Source organism: Colletotrichum jinshuiense, chromosome 10 (assembly GCF_051148585.1).
Source record: "Colletotrichum jinshuiense chromosome 10, complete sequence".
Lineage (NCBI taxonomy): Eukaryota > Fungi > Ascomycota > Sordariomycetes > Glomerellales > Glomerellaceae > Colletotrichum > Colletotrichum jinshuiense.
The window spans coordinates 803,626-826,391 of NC_139303.1; the positions used below are offsets into that span (position 1 = coordinate 803,626).

Consider the following 22,766-nt stretch of genomic DNA (forward strand, 5'->3'; position numbering starts at 1 on the left):
CCTGGGAGCGTCTGCTGACCACAATACTAGAATATCCCCCCAGAATGCTGCAGAACTCCACCTGAATCGTGTGGAATGTCATGTTGCAAGCCCCTCTCTGGCTCATCTTGCAGCTGCGCCGCGGGACCATGCCGTTTTCACTGCTGGGTGCAGCAACCTCGCGTCGGCTAACGGCACATTGCCACCCTCATCCCCCCTCCACGACGGACGACCGGATTCCCCCGCATTTTGTACGACGCTCATCTGATGTTCTCTCTCTGGGCTAAGACCGTCCCTTCAGCCGCAGTACACCGTGGCGTTTATCGACACGGCCTCGCATTCTTTTGGCTTCGAAAGAAGACACGCCTCTTAGCCATGATTGACGGAGAAACACACGAGGCCACCACAACTCTCTTGCCCCCCCAGTCACTCATCGCGCCTCTGGCCTCATTCTCTCGAGAATGCCCTGCAGCTCCCGAGCCATCTCGGACTTCGAATGCCAATGAGGTAGGGCCTGTACGGGTTACACATTACCGAACAACTCGCCGTTGCCCGTTTTGGAGGGAAACCACCCCTCTGGCACCGCATCATCGTTGCGAACATCAGCATTGAGCCGCTTGTGCCACGTCTGCAGGCCTTGGAAATCCGGGGGCGGAGCGTCATGCGTTGCTGATCTCGAGAGCCCTGGCCTGGTACCGAACCTGATGTTGACGACGCCACCCTCGCGTGGCTAGCTCATCGCGCATTGCTCCAGCTGCATGTCGCCCGGCGGGCGCATACAGCTTTCCAACGATGACCATGGCTGACTGTGTGTTCCCACCCTGTCAAGGAAGCCTTTTCTGTCATCACACTCGGAATGGAAGGTCCAAGAGGATCCTTTGCTCTTAAGCCGGCCAATGCCGATGGGGGCCGGTTCTGCGATGGGCTCTCATACACGTGTCTTGCAGCTATCATGAGATCTGAAAGTGAAACAGACTATAGCACTGGAATTATAGGACTTGGCTGTAATGTCCAGTGCTGCAGTGTTTCCCCAGGCAATATCTTGTTGTCTCCTTGCTAGCTTAGCCGTCCCATTGCGCAACCATCATCCGTCAAAGTGCTGTTTTCTCCTTCCTCCTATCTGGGGGAGATTCGTCGATTCCTACAGAAAAGCTTGCGCTTATAGTCGGTAAACCACTTTTTTTCTCTAGATCACTAACGTGGAGACTGTTGGTTTGACCCCATCGTTTCGTGGCAACTTCGCTAGGCCCTTGACACTATTCTCGTCCTACGATGCCGCCCTCATCTGCCCAGTGCCCAATTATTCATTGGCAACAATATGAATCACCCCGATTTCATATTTGTAGAAACCAGATTTCAACTTGCTACCTTCATGTCTTTAACGGGATTCTTCCGCCTTGCTTTCCGTCCATCTTGGTCCGCATGTGCGCTCACCTCTAGACGACAGAAAGCAAACAACGTCAGCACTGTTTCTTACTAGGCGCTCAAATATCAGATTTAGGTCTGTATGGGAAGGCCCTGCTAGTGTTCGCCAATCCCGCCGGCGGCCAAGGTGGCTGTCTCGCTGAGCCCCCCACACCCCACGACCCCCTCTGCGGGCTTGACAAGGAATCTCGAAAGACCTTCCCAATGGAGCCCAGGTGAAGGGAAGGCGTCCCCCATGAAGATTCACCCAGGATTTCGGGAACGGAAGGGGTCAGCGCCGTGCATTGTGCTCGTCCCAGAGGCCAGGGGCTGAAGACGATGCCGCGGCCCGACACGGATCAAGGCACCAGCCGGCAACCTGCAATGCCCTTACCCTAATTCGACGACGTGCTCTTCCCCGGGTACAGTTTCGAAATCCCGTGAGACACTGTGCCTATTTTCGGGCATCAGAGTGAGAGCGGGAGGTGGGTTGTTGAAGGTCTTCTTACCTCGCGACCTGAACTGGGGGTTTGCCTGCACGGAGTATTGTTAAGCAGCCTAGCAGCTAGGGCAAACGCTACAGTACCAAATACAATACGGGCTACGGCTTTTATAAGTCATTTCTTCAGCGACTCATCTTTCTCTTTTTGTTCTTTTCTCCCGAACGAGACCTCGGTCTTTGGGCTTGGTATTGAGGGGCTTTGGCAAGTTTCTATTAGCCTGGTTATCCGTCGAACCAGTTATGTTTCTCATTGTGAAATTATCCAGACCTTGAGTTCCAAACCAATGTTCAGCAAGATGGTGCCTTCTCGTTGGCTGTTTTCTTTCCTTTTTCTTCTTTCTTTTTCACACGTGATCTACCGATTGGGCCAGGGCCCCTGACCCTGCTCACCGACACCCACCGGGGTTGTTCTCTCCAAGCCTGTCCGCCAAGATTGCCCATGGATATAGAGTCTGTCAGCGCACGGAGAACACGCTTCTTCTGCGGCGACATTTTGCCGCTCTCTCTGTGCTTCTGCCCAAGTCCTGCCATGCCAAAAATGCTATATAACGCTGGTGATCGGTCGTCACCGCCGCTGCATCGCTTGCTGGCCGACACACACATCTGACCCTGCGTCAATACACGCACTCGACTACTCGGCCGCTGAATGTTCGATGATCTCTAATGTTCAAAATTGGCAGTGCTCACAGGGCATGGCACCAAGTCTCGGTTTCGGACTGCAGCTATCAGGCAGCAAAGGGACGAGAATATTTGGTGAGAAATCACTTTTTAACATCAATCACTTCCGTATGCACCGCAGAACTTCTACTCTCCACAGCCCTCCCAAAACGGCCATACCACACCTTGTCGAGAAGATGTCTTGTTTTCGGCGACCGAAAACTGTCTCGGAGGCTATGCATGATGACTCGATCGAAGCTTCAAACACCCCCCAAGGTCTACAACTCGGGATTAGGAGAATGGATGAAGTCTGAAGAAGACAAGATAGCGCAGCGCTGTGATGAGAGAATTTTCAGCCCTGGTAGCATCGAGTTATCTTGTGGAGGTTTCAAAGAGCCATGGGATGGAGGAAAATTAATTCGTGTCCCGAGTCATCGACTTATCTCGTGGTGGCAAGTCGTACCTACGAGACACGAAACCGACACGTCGCTTTATTTCCCACAACGTTCTTTCAAGGGGCGCATGTTTTTCTCTATTCCAAGCTGATTGGTTGCAACACGCATTCGAGAAAGTATATCCGACAGGGGCATACCGTAAGAAATGGTGGGCTGTCATGGTGTGAACCCCTTTTTACTAGTACCTAGCCGCTTTATCAAGAAAGACAGACTCACTGGAACCAAACAAACCCCAAACTCTCTCAACTTGGCCTCCGCTATAGTCATTAAGCTGGCCAACCAGAGTGGGCTTCTAGGCGGCCGGCTTGGACTCTAAGATTTGACGCTCCATCGTTTTTGGAGGGACAGAAACACTAATTCCCAATCAATCAAGCGTTGTCTTCTCAAACCAAGAGGGTATTCGTCTATGTCCAGAGCCGGTTTTCTTCGGCACGAGAATGTGGGCCGTCTCTGACCCGAACCACCGGCTCAACGGTGGAAGATTCTTTTCTTAGATCCCGCCGACGCTACTGTCCCACGGTAACCCAAACTCTATGCAGAAACCTGACGGATTGGTAACCCGCCCTGTGGATATCTCGTCTGCTACAGTCTTGCCGGTCCTCGTCCTTAAAGAGTAACTCCGCGTGGGAAGGGAAATGCCCGAATCCCCCAAGCTTATAGGCCACAGCAGGAACCCGGCATTGGAACGTATTGAATATAGCGTAAATGTTCTCGCAGTTTATTTACAGCTCTCGGGACCTCACGCCTTGCTTTTGAGAAACTCAAGCATGTCCTCCAACATGTCCTTGGAATAAAAATGACCGAGCCCGTCGTACGTCTTGAAGATAACCTCGCATCCCATCATCCGTAACACATGCGAGGCATGTTTTCCATATCGGAGCAAGACCCTGTCATCCTCGGCTCCGTGACCAAGAAATACGGGCGTCTTCCGGAGAGAAACCTCAGCGTCTGCCAATGGCGGTGGAAGGCCTATCTCTTCTCGAAGAACACTCAAGGTTTGGGCTAGTGGGTTAGTGCTTGGTGCATCCTCATCCCCGTCCCGGTCAAAGGGGTCTGGCTGCAGCTCGCCACTTGTCGGTTCAAAAATGCCGTCCTCACGTCCGCCTTCTAGAACGCCATTATCATCGCCATCTGTGGTCTGGCGGTAATCGATCAGAATATCTTCCAGGGCGCGGGCCATAGGCAGCATTCCGCACATGCCTAGAACGCTCCCAAGCGGCTCCCCTTCCCACAACAACAAGCACAGAAGTGCAGCCGCACACCCCTGACTATAGCCGCCGAGGACGACCCTGTACGCTCCACCTACAGCGATAGCTTCTTCCTCTATCAGTGCATGTACGAATTTTACCGTCTCTCTTGCATGGCCGAGCACCGTCTCCTCCCAGTCTCCGCTGCCATCATACCATTGGTTGATAATGGATCGCCGATAGATTGTTGCGCGCGACCGTGGTGCCGTAGGAAAGACAAACCGGGTGTGCGGCAGCGCGTCCCTGAAAGTTCCTGGCCCTGTTATCGCTCCACATACGGAAGCGGAAAGGAACGGCGGCGCAAAGATCCGGGCACTGGAACCCCGGCCGTGCAAGAAGATTACGGTCTGCGTATGCGGCTGCCTCAGCGGCGGTACGATGGTAGGAGGAGGAAAGGTGTGCAGCGGTAGAGGTGATTCGGGACTGGCGTCCGGACGGTGTTCCGGGCTTTCCGTGTTGGGCATTGTTGGCGAATAGGGAGGTTTGGGATATCGAAGCCGGGCGTGCGGGGGTTATAAAGATCGGTGATCGGGCCGAAAATGTCTCCACACGTCGACTTTTCTCGGGTTAGTCCCATTTCGCCGAATGCGGCAATAGGCGAAAAGCAAGCGGATCACAATGTAACGTATTCAACGGCATTTCCACGGGGGGTTTTTTTTTTTTTTTTTTTGGCTATTACTTGTTGTGGTAAAACATTTCAGTCATGCATTTGGCCTCACTAGACCCCTTCTACTCCCTAACAGCCTCGACCTTGGTGAGTATGAAACTTGACATCGGGTATAGGGATATGACTTACATACATACAGAGGCTACCAGGCAGACCACATTTAGCCAGCAAAGCAGTTTCATTCAGTCCCCGGGTATTATTGTCCTTCTACACGTCCTCCTCGAACCACCATCCTCTAAAGAACACGAGTTCCTCGGCCTCCTTTCCAGATTTGTTAGAAAATCATCTCTTGAGCAGGCTTCATCAGGGCAAGCTCAATCCACCAGGGGTCCATGATCTTCTCAACTGTCCCTTCCCTCACAAAGTTAGGCTCACTGTTATAAGACAGCCTCGCCTTGACGTATTCCCAGTAAAGCGGATAGTAGCCAGCCTCAGACCAGTTTGCAATCGCCACGATATTCCCGGTTTCGGGGTTCACGTAGATGTTGTCTGCTGTCAGATTGCCATGGGTAAAAACGAGTTCGTTCTTGGAAGTTTTGAGCTGCTCGATGCACTTGGCCGCGAAACTCGAGAGGTCGGGGTCATAGTCTACCGCAGCAACGCTAGACTTCAGCACGTCCACAAACTCGTTGTTGTTCGAGTACTCCCTGTCCTTGTTCATCGGATCACACCCAAGACGAGATATGTAACGGTCCGTTATGAAGGGAGGCTTAGAGACGTCACTCGGCGTAATGGACCTGAGTAACTTGATCTTCTCCCTGATTTGTACCACGGCGCGTTTCTTCTTTCTATCATCCAGTAGATTCCATATCTCGCTGAGCTGCACCACGCTAGACCGATTCTTTATACGCTCCTCGATGACCAGTTCAGTACCGGCAATTGGCATCGTCACGACTCGGTAGGGCGGAATTGGTATGTTCGTTTCTTCTTCGAGGTAGCGGTATAGTCCGAATTTCCAATGGTCGTCGGGTTCAGCATGCTTCAAAAAAACCAAAGGCGGTGGAGGTTCGGAGCGCGATGATGGACACGGGCTGGGCAGGCTTCTCAAACAACCGGCGTCGAGCCACTTGCTGCGATTCAGATGGGGCTCTGGCTCAGCCAGGTGCAAGCTGTCCTGGAGTTCTTTGCTGCTCCTCGACGTTGCCTCATGTCGGAAAACGTCGAGGGCTTTGTCGTTCAATGCCAATTTCGAAACCATTTTGATGAATGCTATTGTGAATCTGCGAGCAGATATCGTTGAATGAGATTGTATATATCGGCGGGAAAGAAAAACCGACGTTTATCTATGGGATGATGTGTCTCGGGCATGTAGAAGAATATCTCGATTGCCTGTCGGAGCAAACCTGGATTATATAGACAGAGTAGAGGTTTAGAATGCCATATTCCGTGGTCGTCGTAAGTTGCCCGTTGCGAAAGTTTTTAGTCAATCGCCGTATGCGTCTGGCCAAAGGAGTTTAAACAAATATGTGGATTTGGCTGGCTGCTGTCATAATACGTCCCAAAGAACCTGTGAAGCCTAATCCTCCTGGTGCAACCGCCCAGGCAAAGATATGCCTTAGTAATTTGATTGCAATGCATGTGATTGAACCTTACTACGGCGACTCTAGATTTCGAATCATGGATATTATCATAGTCAGTCGTACCATGTCCGCCTTGACGAATCCGACACTTCCTGCTGAGTAGTTGACAATTGAATGGGAGGTCCCGGCGTTGAACTAGCAATTTCACTTCACGTTCGTTGTAATAGCTTGAAAGGAGCCCGGACAAAGAGTTATATTCGAAATCGGCACGTACCGGATGGAAAGTGGGAGAGGTCCGTGGACGGCGCCGGCTTGCCCCCCGGTTACGTGTCCGGTGCCCTCTTGACATACTTGCCACAATGCTCAGCCATTCATGCCCCTTTCCCCTCATACAATATCCCCCCCCCCTTTTTTTTCCTCTTCTATGGAACGAAACAACTGCGGATGTGCCGAGATAACTGAGCTAGATTTAAATCGAAGTTTTTGGTTTTTGCCCACACAGGGGGACATGCACACTCTTCGTTCAGAACAAGTTAGGGAAAGCACGACAGAAAAGGAAGTGAAATGGTTCATTCTTCTGGCGGTAGTGGTTTTCAAGATTCTCGACCTCTCGATTGCCGTCAATTTAAGGCATGATGATTTTTCGATTACTAAACTATCCGCTTCCGCTTCCTCTTCGACCAGGACAACAGCGCAAAACAGGTTTCGTGACTTTCCCTGCCAAGACACCAAGGCGAGCAGTTATATCCGGGAGAATATTTCCACAAAATCCCAGTTTTAACTGCAACACGGACATTACTGTGGTTACAGACCAAAGTAAAAACCCCTGCCAGCTAGATGTGGTCATGCTGCCATGATCATCTGAGCAGCGGTACTTCCAGGTTCTGGTGCATCTTGGGCCAACCCCAGCCATTGAGAGTCACTATTCGGATGGGTTGTTCACCCCATACTACCCGATATGGAAATCATATGCACCAATCATATCATAGTACGTTGATGAGCGAACCACATCTATACATCGCGCGGGTATTAACCGAATATTACGAATGCCTCGGAAGAGCAACAGGTGCAGCGGCGCAGCGGTAGGCGTCTCTATTCGGTAGCTGTCGCATGCCCGAGGTTACTCGTACTACGCGGCAGAATAGTGTGAAATAGACGGCTTGTCTTATTAACTATGGATCGGGGGCGAAGGTCTATTTGTACTTCGCCTGGGACCATCGCCGTGGGGCGAATTGGTCGGCCCGGATAAGTGGGTCTCTACGGCAGGCTGCGCAAGGCTGCCCGGAAGGGTTGCGGCATCACGACATACCCCCCCAGACGGCGCAGAGTCGTCTGCAATACAGCAACGGCTGCGATCCTTCGTTTCCCACCCACAGCCTCGAGAATAATACAAATAAAAATAGACAAATGAAATAATAGGCGAAGAAGTCGCCTGCCAGCTTGTTTGCCATTCGATATCGCGTGAAAAGTGTGTTTGCGTGTTTGCCCATCAAGTTGTTGTTCCTTCCGTTCGGTGAGCTCGTTTATTTCGGCGCGATACCCGATTTGGAAGCGAGCTCGTTGCCCAGGAATAATATTCCCAGTTGCGCGGTTCGTCTCTTCTCTTCTCCTCTTCACACACAAACACACACACACACACACACGTACGTATATTTCCAGCATCACAACCCGCGCGCGCGCACGTTTGCGCGCGAATCTTCGCCTGTGATATCAATAAGCTAACGTCGTTCGTTTAGATGCCACCAAAAAGCAAAGAAGAACGGGCGGCCGCCACCGCCAAGGCGCGCGCGGCGCTTGCCGCCAAGCGCAAGGTGAGGGAGGGTGGCGGCCCTTCCTCGGAAACTGGGCTCCCACCCGAAAACAGTACGTTCTTGTTGACTTCGCTTCGTCTTTCGCTTCCTTTCTGACTTCTCGCGTAGAAGAAGATGGCGCCGCCAACCCGGGTGGTGGTTCGGAGGGTGAGGGTTTACAGCCCAAGCCCCCAGGACCACCGCCTGGCAACAACGGGTCCGGTGGCACAGAGGGTGAGGGTTCAGGGCCCAAGCCTAATGAGTCGCCGGCTCCCAAACGGCAGCGCCGAGGCCGCAAGCCTCTTTTGGGCACCGCGGGCCCTGGTAAGTGTGCCTGTCATACGAAGTTCGTCTCGGTTTCTGACTTGTGAGTAGAGGGGCAGAATGATCCTGCCGATTTCCAGGATCCTCAGCAGCTGCCACCGCTCGGAGACGCCGTCTGCGTCCAGTGCATTCGTAGTGCACTGGCGGGACTGTCATACGGCGAGTGTGCGCCCAGCGGCACCTCACAAAAGTGCCAGCACTGCCGGGAAGTCAAGAAGCCGTGCGTACCGGCGACCGGCGAGGTGCTTCGTCTGGGGCTGAGGTTCCTGGCCGCTGACAGGACCCCGGGTACACCCCGGAAGGTACGTGTATTCGTCTGCTGCCTTGCGCTGATCCTGGCTAACTGTGTTTGCAGTCTTTCGCTCGCGTGAAAAGTGCTCTCCGCGAGGCCCTCGACGAAGCCAAGTACGGCGAGGGTGAGGGTCGGGGCGAGGTGGCGGTAGTACCGCCTGGTGGTCAGAACAAGGGCGAGTCTTTGGACAAGCCTGTTCAGCCTCCGGGTGGGAACGCGCCTGTTGATGGCGGTTCGGCGGCCGGATCGTCTTCTGAGGCGAAACCTTCGTCTGCAGAGGCGGCTGGTCTTCGGGCTGCGATTGACAGCCTCGTTGGATCACATCTACCCGCCGGTGTGGTCCCCGCGTACAACGTCCTGATGGATACGTACGCGGCCGCTCTCCGAAAGTGAGAGCCAATTCGTGTCGGGAACTGGGCTCCCAGGAGCCACTTATGCCTCCTGGCCATTGGGGGCCAATACTTCAAATAAAACCGGCCTGCGGGCCTCACTTGCTCCCGCTTCTTGCGCTTCGTTTCGTTGTATCTGTGACTGTACGTCTTGCAGGTTCAGAAGTGCTCTGAATCTCTCGAACTTCGCGCGGGAAAGTGACTTTGTAAGCCCATCGGCTGGCATTTCGTCTGTTGGCATGAATACCACAGAGAACGAGCCTTTCGCGTGCTCCTGGCGCAGCCACATATTCTGGATATCTACATGGCGTAACCTGGTTGAGATACGTTCTCTATCGCCTACCACGAGGCGAATCGTCTGGCGGTTGTCGCAGTGGATCTTCCATACGTCTCCAAGGTCGAGATCAATATCTCGAAGTAGTCGTTTCAACGCGATCGTCTCCTTTGCAGTATTCTCAAGGCTAAGGAGCTCCGCTTCGGTTGTTGACGTTGTGACTGTGTTCTGGCGCGCAGCCTTCCACTGGATTGGTCCTCCAAACAGCGAAATCACGTATCCTTGAGACGAACGTCGTGTCTCTTCATCATCCGCAAACGAAGCGTCGCCTGCAATCAGGAGAACTTGCGCTTCCTCGCCCCCCGAGATACCGAAGCACGGGGCGAGGTATCGAGTATGGTATAGATAACGGATCACCTGGTTCGCTGCGGAATGGTGCTGGGGAGACGGGTTCGTCAGGAAACGCGACAGTATAGCACACGCAAAAGCAACATCTGGGCGGATCATCACTGCAGTATACAGGATTGACCCGATCTTCTCCTGGTAGGTCTTCACCTCAGCGGGTGTCGCTTGTCCCTCATACTTCTCAAGCGAAGTTAGAGGTAGCGGGGTTGTTGGTGCGCGGTGGTCAACCACGTTGAACTTCTTCGCTACGCGTTCAATATACTGGTCGTGGGCGAGGTAGATCTTCCGGGCTTTGCGATTTCGTACGATTCGAATCCCAAGATACCATTGGACTGGTCCTTGGTCCTTGAGTTCGTAGTCGTGTTTGATCCCGTCAATTACTTCCTTACCCTCGTTCGCGTAGTCTCTGTGGTACAAGACGAGAATATCGTCTACATAGAAGAGGACTAAGACGTGCTTGTTTATTGTCTGGAATAGGCACGGGTCCTCGTCTGTAGGTCTGAGTTTCAGACGACGGAGTGTTGAGGAAAACTCCTTGTACCACAGTAATGGGGCGTCTCGTAGTCCGTACAAGGCGCGTCGCAGCTCAACGTACTTCCCGCGCTGTTTGAAGCCGTCTGGTAGATAGCAAACGACTGGGGGATCGTTTGGTCCTCTTTCAGCGTTGAGAAACGCATTCACAACGTCGAATTGTTGGACCTCCAGATCGAATTGCGCAGCGATCGCCATCGCCACCCTAAACGTTCTGGCGGCGAGTGTCGCTGCGTATGTCTGTTCGAGGGGGTGCTTTTCTTGGAGGTCGCCTCGTACACAGATCCTCGCCTTACAGCGCTCGAGGTATCCGTTCTGATCAATCTTGTACGTGAAAACCCATTTCAAAGGTATAGGCTTCGTTTTTGCCTCCTCCTGGTTAATAACTTTCCAGGCGGACATTTCCTCCAATTTACTGATTTCCACGCGTGCAGCGTCGTAAAACAGCTCTCGGAGGCCAGTTGGCATCTTCTCAACGTCCTTCCACATCTTCGGAAGTTTGATGAGATCATCAGAGTGGATCTTCGCCTTCTGTATTCCCTCTTGTCTGGTCTGCTTCGTCTGGTGTATTGATGCCCATACGAAGCAGTGGAGGGAAAAGTGTCCTTCGGTTGCCTCTTCGTACGCTTTGCCTTTATCTGGTAAATACGTGTTGAAGAAGGCATCCCAGTTACGTTCCGTATGCAGAAACGCAAAGTGATTCGCAAACCGTGGCGAACGCCGTGGTTTGTATTCGTGGCCTTGGTCTTCGCGGTTGTACACCCGCTCCGACCTATCCTGAGGGTCGCTCCGTTCCCCATTTTCCGAGTGTGGCCGCACCGGGTGAGTCTGGGAGTCTTCGCCTCGGACTTCTGAATATGAATCGTCCTCTACGTCCGGGATTCGTAGAGTGCTGTATCCGACGTGTACTACGTCGTCTGTATCGGCGTGTACAACGTCACTGGCCACTGGATTCGGGTCCAAGTGGTCGTCTTCCGGTGCAGGCGTTGCTTCGTTCGCTTCGGGAGTCGCGATGCGAGGCGTGCCCGCCCTACTATCCTCATCCTGGTTCGTGTCGGGTTGAGGCGTAGGTTCCGGGGAAAGCAGCCATCCCCCCTGCCAGTCAGGTTCCGTCGCTCCGCTCGGGGGCCGTTTCGCTGGCGCAGGGGTTCGTGGCGATGGTTGCTCGGTTTCAAGTATTAACGCGGCCTCGCTGTCATCCAGTATTCCGAGAAACTGGAATTCGAGGTTGGCACGGGAGACTGGCTCCTGTATCTCGTCTACAACGGCGCGAGCCTTAGCTCTTGCGATTGCAGATTTCGCGTCGTCCTTCGAGTAGAAAGTGCTCTCGTCGAACGTCACATTACGTGTGATAATTACTTGGTCAAGCGAGGGTATCCAGATCCTATACAGATTGTGGGCGTTCGGAACGTAGCCCACTAGGTATCCAATATGTCCTCGCGGTTCCACTTTGAAGTCGCGTCTATTTCTGTTTGCCTCGCGATCCTTCTTCAACGGGTAAGCCTTGCAGCCGTATGCGTAGATCCATCCCCATTGCGGGCGAAGTTCGCGTCCCAGGCTGGCTTGGTAAGCGGGTTGCCACCAGCGAAAGTATTGCCGGAACCACTGCTCTTCGACTTGAACGGGTGAGAGCCAGGCTCTTCGCTGCAGAGGGCTCATGTTGTAGAGGTAGGCAGCTGCCATTACTGCTTCGACCCAGAGAGAGGTTGGGAGGCTTGCCGAGTCTAGCATCTTGATTGCTCGCGTGATAATTTCTTGGCCAGCCCTTTCGCCTCCCCCGTTCGGTTCCTTCGTGTGTGGCGGAGTCGCTTCGATTTCAATTCCATTATCTGAGGTCCAGACCTGATATTCCGTGTAACCATTGATCGCAATTACAGCTCGTTCTACATCTTGCCGTATTTTGCAAACGAGTACGCCTCGCTGTCTGGCCACCCAGCGTTCAAAAGTCCGGATGGCCTCGAATACGTCGTTATGGGTTTTGCTTATGCGTGGGAATGTGAAGAGCCGGCCAGTGAATTCGTCTTTAATCACTAATAGCCAGCGGCTTCGGTCGTAACCTCTTGGGTAGTCGAAAAGGTCCCACGAGATCCTGTAATACGGTCTTGTTGCTCTTCGCTCCGACGTTCGCCTGGAAATCACCTGTCTGGCGTGGGTCGTCGCGCAATGCTGGCAATTAATACGAGCTGGGCCCTTGATCCTCACCCCCCGAGCGTTAAGCACGAGTTTCTCAAGTGCTGCTGGCGCGAGGTGTCCAGATCGTAGGTGCCAGAGCCAGGCATCATCGCTCCTCGTTTCAGGGGTCTCATACGAAGGTCGCTTCGTTTTCTGCGTTACCAGTACTAGGGTGCTCACGATTCCAGCATCACTCGCTGCGATCCGTTTGCAGGAAGAGTACGCAGAACCAGGTTTGTATTCGAAGAAGGTGATGTTCGCCTTCCTCGTAAGCTGCTTAACTACAGAACTGTCTTTGTATCCTCCGACGCGAAGGGTGCTGTCAAGGCCAGAGTACCAGATCCCTGTCTTCCGCAGAAGCGCTTCCGACACGATGTTCACATGGAAGTTCTCCACGTAACCCACATTTTGAAGTGTCAGGTCTTGTGGGCCGTTTGGCCCATTTAGCGCTCCCTTCAGAATCCGGGTTCCCGTCGCAAGGATGGGGTACGAGGCTGTGCCTGAGTCGACCCTCTCTTCGCCTGTTGTAGGGCGAATCGAATCGGGCTCCAAGAGATCGAGGTTGTTAACGAGGTGAGTGGCTCCGCAGTTGTCTAGAACCGTGCTTCGCGAGAGGAAGTGTGGTCCTGTGAGTGGAGTTACGAAGACCGACAGTTGATTCGGCTCGGGCGCAGCGTCCGGCGCGAGCTCCCTTAAGAGAGGCTCACTTATTGTAACCGCTACGACGTTCGCCGGGAGTGTTGCTTTTCCAGTTGAGTCGTCTTGAGGCTTCTTTCCTCTGTCTTTGTTTGACTTCCTCCAGGGTTGATTCGGAGGGATCCTTACGGCTTTCAGCCAGCCTTTCCGGGCGAGTTCGGCTCGTAGGTCTGAGTAGTCCCTGGAATTAATCGTTTGACGAATCTGTCCGCTCTCTTCGCTTGAGACCGTTATATTTGGGATGCGGGTCTTTCCTGTGAGGACGAGTTCGAGGCGAGCGCAGTTGATTGGATCTACTGGGTGAGAGTGACCGCAGGCGCATGACTCGCTCCCGGTCTTTCTTCCAGGGGCGAAGGGCTGTTCGGAGATTGCAGAGTCGGAGCGCCCCGCCAGAGTCGCATAGATTCCAGTCGACTTGCCCCGATTCTTTCCATAGAGAGTGTCCTCGTAAAGCAGGTCCTCAAGCATGTCCGCGTATTGGCCTACGTCTGGGACTCTGTCTCCGCTCCGCTCTCGTTTCAGAATGTCGGTGAGCTCGGAGGTAGCCCACGTTGGGGCGAACCTTCGTCCTACCGCTCGTAAGAACGTTTTCGAGGCGAGAGTGCCTTGGACTTCTGGGAGCTTCAGTTGCTTCGCTTTGAGATAGACGCCTCGGAAGTCTCTAAGCCAGGTGCTTGGGTTTATGCTCGTGTTGGCTCGGTCAATAGCGGCCTGGTATTCTTCGCGTACGGTAGTGAGGTTTGCAGAGTCGCTTGGGGCGTATCTTCGCTTCAAAATCCGGATTAGGGCGCGAAGCGTGCAGTCTCCTGAGGCGAGTAGCTCCATTTGCGCGGGTGTGAGGATATCCTCTGCAACAGTCTCTTTTACCCATTTATCGAGAGCTTCATACGAACGTTCCTTCTTTGATTTCTTCGCGTCGCGGCCTGCCTTTCCAGCGATGTAGTTCGTGTACTTCTCGAGGATCCCAGACGATTTCTTTGTCAGGGTCTCTGGGTTGTCTGGAGGTATAGGCGCGACTGATTCGCCTTCTGCCTCCGCTTGTGCCTCGATGATCGCATCGTAGGCGGCGCGGGCCGCGTCATAGTCTTGTCTCTGTTGCGAGTTCGTATAGGAAATCCACTCTCCAAGCGAGAGGATTTCCTCTACTTCGCTTGGGTCGGATCCAGAGCTGTAGTCGTCTGGGTTGACGTATTGCCAGACGTCCTTCGCCTTGGCTTCGACTTCAAAGGTCAGCCACCAGGCGGGAAAGTCGCGTCGGCAAGTCAGCTTCCGGTTGGTAGCGAGGCTTGTAGTTGCAGACGACATCGTCACAGAACTGAGCTGGGGAACGAAGAGATGAGGATGAGGGCTTAGGAATTCAGTGCCAGCGTCGTACTTTCGCTCGGGTAGCTAGCTAGTCAGGGTTGGTAGTAGCTGGGCTCATAACTGTCGCATGCCCGAGGTTACTCGTACTACGCGGCAGAATAGTGTGAAATAGACGGCTTGTCTTATTAACTATGGATCGGGGGCGAAGGTCTATTTGTACTTCGCCTGGGACCATCGCCGTGGGGCGAATTGGTCGGCCCGGATAAGTGGGTCTCTACGGCAGGCTGCGCAAGGCTGCCCGGAAGGGTTGCGGCATCACGACAGTAGCTTTCTTAGAATGACTGGCGGTGAGCCAATTGCTACCGACTTGTCTTCAAAAGCAGCACAACCAATGCTTTCCAGCCTCGGCTAGCCTTCGGTTGAGTAATCCATCAGCTATGCCACAGTTGTATGATGGGCTTACCCCAGCCAGCAACTATTCAATGTCATATCTGGCATCCTCAACCCCCAACATAAAGCAGCATATGCGCATCTCACGCGTTGCTGTGTTGAAATAATGAGGGGGCTTCAAATGTATGCCGGGGAACACTCTGAGGCCACCAGCGTCATCAAGGAAGATGTTGTAGATGCAACCATCCTCACTCACCCTCCGCGCGGTTGCATACATGGCTATAGTAATGGTTATTTGGTGAGTCTCGCATCATCAGGTGTTGTGTCTTGATTGGTAATCTCGTAGTAAGTTAGTAACTTGAGCCGTGGACAATTTCCCCTGCACTATGGTAACAGGATCCACCTTTAATGTATTCGAGAAACCAGGTACCGAATTATAACCACCTACTGGAATAGGTAGGTCACATAATTAGGCGTAAACGGAGTATACCCCGAAAACGCAATTGGTAGAATATGGGGCATAGTGCAACAGTTGTCACTGAGCAACATCAACCTGGTAAAGTTTCTCGCTTTCGCTTTCCGCCCGCCAAGACGAGTATTCATTACAGTAAAGTAGTAGGGCTGTGCAGTCTTTGGCATGAACCAACGCCTTAACAACTGCAAAAGTGACGTGATCTCCCGCGCGGTTATCGGTCGATCCATATTGACGTTCAATATTGCAAGCATAACGCCATAAACGGCGCAATACAGGACACGTACGAGCCTATATAACATTGTATTGCTCCCGCCCTCATTAAATTCAGTTCCTCATCCAGCCTCAGCAGAGTCAAGTTACCCTCACAAACAGACTCATTCTCATTCATTTTCTAGAATCATCAAGATGCGCGCCTTCGCCCTCCTCAGTCTTCTGTCCCTGGCGGCTGCCCTGCCCGCTTCCGTCAACCCCATTACCCAAGATGAGGCGCTCAGTGTTGTAGAGCGTGAGGTCGGATCAATTGCCGTCCGCGCCCCCATCGAGCAGTCTTCCCAGGACGCCCCAGTCCTTGTCGCCAGGGCCTTTTTCGACCGTACTGTTGACTGGCCGGAAACCTCTATCGCCCTTGGCGTCATCAGCTTCCAGGTCAGGGTCACCAACTTGAACAACGGCAAATACCAACTCGAGTGGTTTAACACCGACCCTGCCAACTCGAAACGCAACATCAAACTCACCTTCAACTCCGGCAGCGGTGAGCGCTTGTACGACGTTGTGACTTCGCCATTGACCCGTGGCACCGTCGAGGTCACCAAGACTACCTCAAGCTTCCGCGCCATCTTTGATTAGCACTGCTTTGAGTTGGGAAAGGTCATTGAGGTTATTTGCGCATGGATGGTTCACTCTAATTTCTTCATCACGCTACTTAGAAGTTGGGGGATGGCATTGCCGATGAATCAAATGACGCTGGGACTGTCAGTCACCTATGTCTTGGCAGGCACTGGTGTACCAAAGCCAAAACCCAGACATCAAGTAAATTAGTAAAAAAACACATATTTTTCTACCCCAAATTCATGATGGTTATTAGTTTTTTTCTGTGATGGGCAGTCTTCATGTTACATTCAATCGCATCTGGCTAAAGGAGCGGCCTATTCCACACTATACGGCTGCACAATGCTCAAATGCCTTCCTGGGCACTGGACGCGTATCCATCTAGGGCAGAGCTTAATACAGTCAAATGGTCATCTCCGGCAGGCGTCCGAGAGATCGCTGGCAGGGGGGTCAGCAGTGCGCATTAGCGCAGTTTGGCCCCGCAGATTTATACTCATACGACACCGACTTATACCCATGTCGAAAAGTGTTTGAGCCGTCTTGGGACAGTCCGTCAATGTTAGCGTCAGGGATCAGAGAATTGTCAGAGTACATAGTAGATTCATATGCATGACTGTAAACAGCACACCATTTGACCCATGCAGGGGTAGGTCAAAGACCGGTTTATTTGCATGAGGAGAATCAATATCTTTTAGATAGAAGAGTCACCGACTTGAACAACGGCAAATACCAACTCGAACCATAACATCAAACTCACCTTCAACTCCAACAGCGGCGAGCGCTTATACGACGTTATGACTTCGCTATTAACCTATAGCACCATTAAGGTCACCAAGACTAACTCCAGCTTCCGCGTCATCTTCAATTAGCACTATTTTTACATAGGGAGAGGTTATTAGGATCATTTGCATATGGATGTTTCTTTATCACGCTACTTAGAAGTGATTATCGTTTGATACTCTATACACTAAAGCTAAACCCACATTGTTGGATTACTCAGCCAGAATACAGGGAGCCGGCCAGCAGCAGCAGCCGGCCGCGGCAGCGGAACCCGGAGATCCAACCTCCGGGCTGCCAACAGCGATATCTTCATTACTGCTGCTGCTGCCAACCTACCTACTTTCTCTTCTAAAGACACATACAGACACCATAATAAAGTACCAGTTTTAACCTTTCGTTGCTTACGCTTGAATAACTACCCGTACGGGTATCCTGTGATACTAACACACACAACAAGTATTCAGTGTATAACACATTTATCTACCCCAATGGCTCATTGTTATTTAAATATGCCTTTTTTTCTATAATTATAGCCTTTGTATTGCGTTAAACTGAACCTGGCTAATTTAGCGGTCAATCCCTTGCCATGATATTATATAATGTTTAAATTTCTTTTACCAATTCTGCCTTCCTAAAACAGATTACGTTCATGTTCAATAGATACTAGTCAAGTATACCTACTCTCTGTGCTATTAGCGCTGAGGGCATCAATCGCCACCTGGTATTGAATGAATTCAGTTTTTAAAGGAGAGAAAAACGTGTGTGAGAGACTTTGTCCTGTTCTGTTCAACAAGGCCATGTTGAATAGTCCAATAGCCCCTTGGAACAAGTACAATACACATGCAAGTGACCCCAACTAGCCGTCCAACCCGTACGACAGCTATAGTGATTTCAAATGTGCGCTATATTGTCGCCGAAAATTGCTCAAGCTATGACTCTGGTGAAAGCTACGGAATCGTACGTGTAGTCAGATTGAAAGTCCATAGTCACCTGCCCCTGAACACATGACTCTTATGGCGCCCTCTCAATCAGATTCACCATAATAGGGTCCTCAGTCGAGGTCATTACCAAGAATCTCTCCAAGCTCTCCAGACCCATCTTCTCGCAGCTGTCCAACCGTAACCATAAATGTCGACCTTGATTTGTAAACAGTTTTTCGGACTTGCCTCCCCTCCTCCCTACGGAATTTTGAATTCTTCCAAGCGACTACCTGATTCATCGCGATTGGCCTACACCGTGAGACAGATGGATTAGGACCGGGACTTGAAGGGACAAGCCGATAAAGACCAAGTGGCGTGGCTTCAGTACTATTACTGACGTTCTCGCACAGCAGCAGTGCACAAAGGCTTAGGAGCTGATTATTGAAGTCAATCAGTTAAATACGGGACTTACTTTCAAATCTTTCAATTGACGGAGCCATAAAAATAGTTTAAAAAGCTCGTTGCATTGACTAAGAAGTGTGGTGTCCTTGCACTCAGACTCAACCTTATTGTCAGAGGTGCCGAGACGGCGCTTGTGCCTGCACTTTTCGACAAGGCGCTCCGCTGGCAATCAGGCGGCAGCATGACAACCAACATATTCGGAGCAATGGGGCAGACGTGGAGGCTTGTTTCCGGATATACCACCCGATGCTACTGCTACCGCGTTCCAAGATGGGGATCCCGCTGCGATCCTCCAACCGCTGCTAACCTCCAGCGGCTCACAGCTCCTCGGACGGGGAGAATAAAACGGAAACCTCTTCCTCACGACCAGAGCAAGCTCTAATCTGCAATGAAAAGGAAAGCCTGTCAGACGTCCATCGACACCCGCCCCGACCGCGCGCCACGAAGGCAAGACCGCGGCCAGGGACGAGATCATCAACGCTCTCTATACAGTCCCATTCAGAGAACGAGACCGCCCCCCTTGCGGGAGGTTCGAGAGCAACCGTAGAATTTTCACTCTAGGGTGTCGAGGATGTAAATCATCAACCAGGGTGGGATCTGTGGCTCCTTTAGGGAACCAAGAGAGGGTCGAATACTATAGAAATGATTCTCTGAAGTATTGTCGACATGAAGAAAAAAGAAGAGAAACAGACAAAGGTGCGGTGGGAGGACGGCGTTTTATAGACTGCTGAGGAAGTCTCGGGTGGATACCAAAGCAGTGGCTGGGTGAAATTTTCAATTAGCTTTCTTTTCTTCTTCGCCGCGCTCAGACCAGTTGATGGTAGTGGGTTGCGGATGCGGATGATGGCCGAGGCCAACCTCAATTGTCAGGCGGAAGTTGATGGCATCCGAGTGCAGGCTCTGGATTAGGTAGTCCTTGCAGATGTTTAAAAAACGAATTCCTAAGTACGATGAATCGGGAACTTCCACGGGACCTAGAAGTCGCTGTGGTGAAGATAGGGAAGAAGCCACTAGAACAAGATGTCAATTCCAAAGCAAACACGCGGTTCGCCTTCGCAATGCAATCCCAACCTCATAAACTTGCACCCGAAAATTCAAAATAATACATTGCATAAAGTGAATCAAAAATTAGTCTATTCGATGTTTTATGCCGCATTTTTGGTAGCCAAACTTTCCCGGCAGACGCCAACTCCAGATATTTTTGCCTGTTTGTCGAAGAATGTTCCCTGGAGCTTATGACCACACGGACCAACAGAGGCTTCACTAGGCCTCCCACAGAAGAAATCGCAGGCCATGTGTACTTGATGTGCACCATCCACTCTAAACTAAACAGTTAGGATCAGGGCAATGCTCCTGCTGCTTTTTGGGACACTCAGTCAGACATTTCGTGGCCAACACGTTGTTCTTTTTATCAAATCTTGTTTCTATCGAGACCTTGGGTGCTCAAGGCCACGTATGGCTGAGACTGCTGTGTGACTATGTTCTACGCCACAGAATAAACTTCAACCGCGCAATGTCTGCGAGAAAGCATCAAGATAGGCATACCTCTCTAAGCTGCCAACATCTTGTTTTTTCATAGTCACGTAGAGTGTGCCGCTGAGAGGGTGGTCCCACTGCCACGGATGAGCATCTTTATAAGGGGATGCGTTGATGGCAAAACAAAAGGCATATAACGTAGCCAAATGCTCCTAGCTAACTCTGGTTAGACTAACCTCTGTCTCCGTCAGTCAGTCGGTGCTTAATATGGATGTGAAGCTCTCAGCTGTGTGCCTACACAATCTCCTAATGGTCGTCAGAAACGACAACGGTCGACTTATCATGACCCAAAATGCCGTCCCTACGACGCACCGCGGGTGAAGGGGCGTTGGCGTCTTTGCACATAGTATGCATGCCTAGAGTGGTCAGAAAACCGAGTGGGTGTCATAGTGGTTGGAAGTCGATGAGTCTGGGTGTTCTGGAGTTGGACCTGAATAGGCTAGGCGTACTGGATGGCGGGGGCAGCACTGAGATTCTGCCTCGTCTCCGTACCGGGGAACTGGTTAGACGATAGTAAAAGCGAATAAGCCTCTAGAACCCGGAGGTTTTGCCCATTCAAATGTCGCGCATAGGAGCACAGCCGCAAGCCAAGTGCATCGGCGACGGAACAGCACGAATAGGCATGAAAGAGTGGTAGTTGTTGGGTTGGTCGTTCTAGCATCACCTGCAGACAGCTGTTTCAGATAAAGGCAGCAGGGCTAAATCGAAGCTCGCCATTCACAGGGAAGACTATCGCAATGATCTCAACCGCAAAAAGGCCCGTAGACGACCAAAATTAACATCTTATCGTGCCAAAGGGTGCGAATTTACCTGGTTGCATGCGGGGGGGCCATGGTACCAGGACTGACCACGCCACAGCCACGTTTCTATAATCTTTTGGCCAACCCTGTCGTTCGTGGGGAACAGGGGCCGGTCAGGTGTGTTGCGGGCAGCGCTTGTTGAAGAGGCATCCCCACACACCCTGGTTGATTTTGCGACATCAAGAGTCTGAGCAACACGGAATGCCTACAAAGACTATCAAAAAGATACCAGGAGCGAGAGGTAGGGGCAGCCTTCACGTACCGGCGAGGCTGCCTGCGCCTGGCAAGAAAGAGGCCTGCGGTGGCGCAGAACAAGCAAGGGAATCAACGTGAGGCCTCATGGATCGATGGGTTTCTATGATAGCTTCCCCAGGTGCACTTTGGGCCGCTGTAAAGTATATATTTTCATGAATTGGTGTTTAGGTTAATACCCATTCAATCCAGCCAAAACTTACTTCGTCTTCCGCCTTCTGCCTTCTGCCAACATTTATTAGCTAGCAATCAACACAAATTGTGCTACATTAGCAAGTCGCCCCGTCCACGGATCCTCTCATCGCACTTGATCATGGGTTATCGCCAGGGCGCTACCCCCAGCAAGTCCTGGGACCCATATTCTGTCCTGCAATTCGAAAATCCGCAGGTTGGCTACTGCACATGCGTCGGCACTGCAGTCACATACGGCCGCCGGTGTAAGAGACAAGTCTCCTCTGGCCTCTTATTTCTCGCCCAGCTAGAGGACAAAAAGCCGCTCGAAGTCGCAAAGTCTTCCAAACTGCACGATCTTGCTAGTGCCGGCTTATGTTGGCAGCACAAACACCAAGCCCACGAAGTCGTTGCCAGGTGGCGCGACATCCTGCGCAAGTATGCCGAGGCACAGTCCAACGGTACACAATCTTCATCAAGATGCCATGGTTCCAAATACTCAGCTGCCGGGTCGTCGCCGCCCACGCCCAAGGCCGAGCGAACACAGCACAATGTAGATGACCTGGTGGAGGAAATCCGCCGGCTTCGTGAGGAACTGGAGAATGTGAGGCGATCACAGCCGAAGAGCTCATCGCGCTACTCTACCGGACCTACGGCGTCAACTCGAACAACCTGGCAGCAGAGCCGTGAGGAGGAACAGCTTCGTGAGGAGGAACAGCGTCGTGAGGAGGAACAGCGTCGTGAGGAGGAACAGCGTCGTGAGGAGGAACAGCGACAGAAGGAAGAAAGCGAAAAGAGGGCCAGGGAGGCTCGCAAGCGCGCAGACAGCGAACGAGCGGAACGCGCGCGCACAAGAAGGCAAAGGGAACAGGAGCGCGAGCAACGTTTGTGGCTGGATGCGTGGACAAGATACAACAAAAGATGGGATAGGATCAATGCCACAAGCGGCAGCCTCGATAGCAGCGATATCCCATGGCCTACGAAGTCAGGTGACGGGAAAAACATCAACGAGGTTGCTGTCCGACAGTTCTTTCAGAGGAATCCGTCTGTCCTGTTGTCTGATGAGCCTGGCGAGGAGAGGTTCCGCTTGATGTCACAGGAGATGAAAAGATGGCATCCTGACAAGCTTCAGTGTCGGTTTGGACGGGATGTTTTCAGTGGTCAATGCAAAGAAGACATTGACATGATTTCAAAGCTAGTTATCACGCTTCGGAAAGAAGCCAAGATGGGCAGGGAGCAGGTATAACATAGCGCGATCTGGGCTAGGTTTACCTCAGTATAATATAAACTGTTAACAACAAGAGCTATCTCTATTGACTTTCCGTATTCTTGCCCTAGAGAATTTGGCCTTCAGTTTTTCTGACACAGGACAAATCTTGAAAGTTGGGGTAAGGTGCGCAGCATACATAGCCTGTGGTTCCTTTGTAAGCAGTCATGGCAGCAGTGCGGGCAGGCGTACTGATTTTTTGCTCTTTCGGCGCAGTGGTAACTTGTGTAAAATATCACTTCTCAGACTCTTGTTACAATTTTTCATGATAAAGTC

The 22,766-nt window shown here is 51.9% G+C and overlaps 5 protein-coding genes across 5 annotated transcripts; 3 read left to right on the forward strand and 2 right to left on the reverse strand.

Annotated features, from left to right (window-relative positions):
• Positions 1 to 3,736: 3,736 nt before the first annotated feature.
• Positions 3,737 to 4,708, reverse strand: EsH8_X_000201 (Alpha/Beta hydrolase protein; the record flags this gene model as incomplete). The annotated part of the gene is made up of 1 exon (XM_083274289.1): positions 3,737 to 4,708. The coding sequence occupies one exon, from the start codon at positions 4,706 to 4,708 to the stop codon at positions 3,737 to 3,739; it is 972 nt and encodes a 323-aa protein (XP_083119681.1).
• Positions 4,709 to 5,185: 477 nt separating this feature from the next.
• EsH8_X_000202 (uncharacterized protein) lies at positions 5,186 to 6,109 on the reverse strand (the record flags this gene model as incomplete). The annotated part of the gene is made up of 1 exon (XM_083274290.1): positions 5,186 to 6,109. The coding sequence occupies one exon, from the start codon at positions 6,107 to 6,109 to the stop codon at positions 5,186 to 5,188; it is 924 nt and encodes a 307-aa protein (XP_083119682.1).
• Positions 6,110 to 8,167: 2,058 nt separating this feature from the next.
• EsH8_X_000203 (uncharacterized protein) lies at positions 8,168 to 9,230 on the forward strand (the record flags this gene model as incomplete). Its single annotated transcript, XM_083274291.1, has 4 exons — positions 8,168 to 8,294; positions 8,351 to 8,545; positions 8,597 to 8,847; positions 8,901 to 9,230. The coding sequence occupies 4 exons, from the start codon at positions 8,168 to 8,170 to the stop codon at positions 9,228 to 9,230; spliced, it is 903 nt and encodes a 300-aa protein (XP_083119683.1).
• A 6,649-nt stretch (positions 9,231 to 15,879) lies between these two features.
• EsH8_X_000204 (uncharacterized protein) lies at positions 15,880 to 16,320 on the forward strand (the record flags this gene model as incomplete). The annotated part of the gene is made up of 1 exon (XM_083274292.1): positions 15,880 to 16,320. The coding sequence occupies one exon, from the start codon at positions 15,880 to 15,882 to the stop codon at positions 16,318 to 16,320; it is 441 nt and encodes a 146-aa protein (XP_083119684.1).
• A 5,045-nt stretch (positions 16,321 to 21,365) lies between these two features.
• Positions 21,366 to 22,469, forward strand: EsH8_X_000205 (uncharacterized protein; the record flags this gene model as incomplete). Its single annotated transcript, XM_083274293.1, has 1 exon — positions 21,366 to 22,469. The coding sequence occupies one exon, from the start codon at positions 21,366 to 21,368 to the stop codon at positions 22,467 to 22,469; it is 1,104 nt and encodes a 367-aa protein (XP_083119685.1).
• Between the last annotated feature and the right edge of the window lie 297 nt (positions 22,470 to 22,766).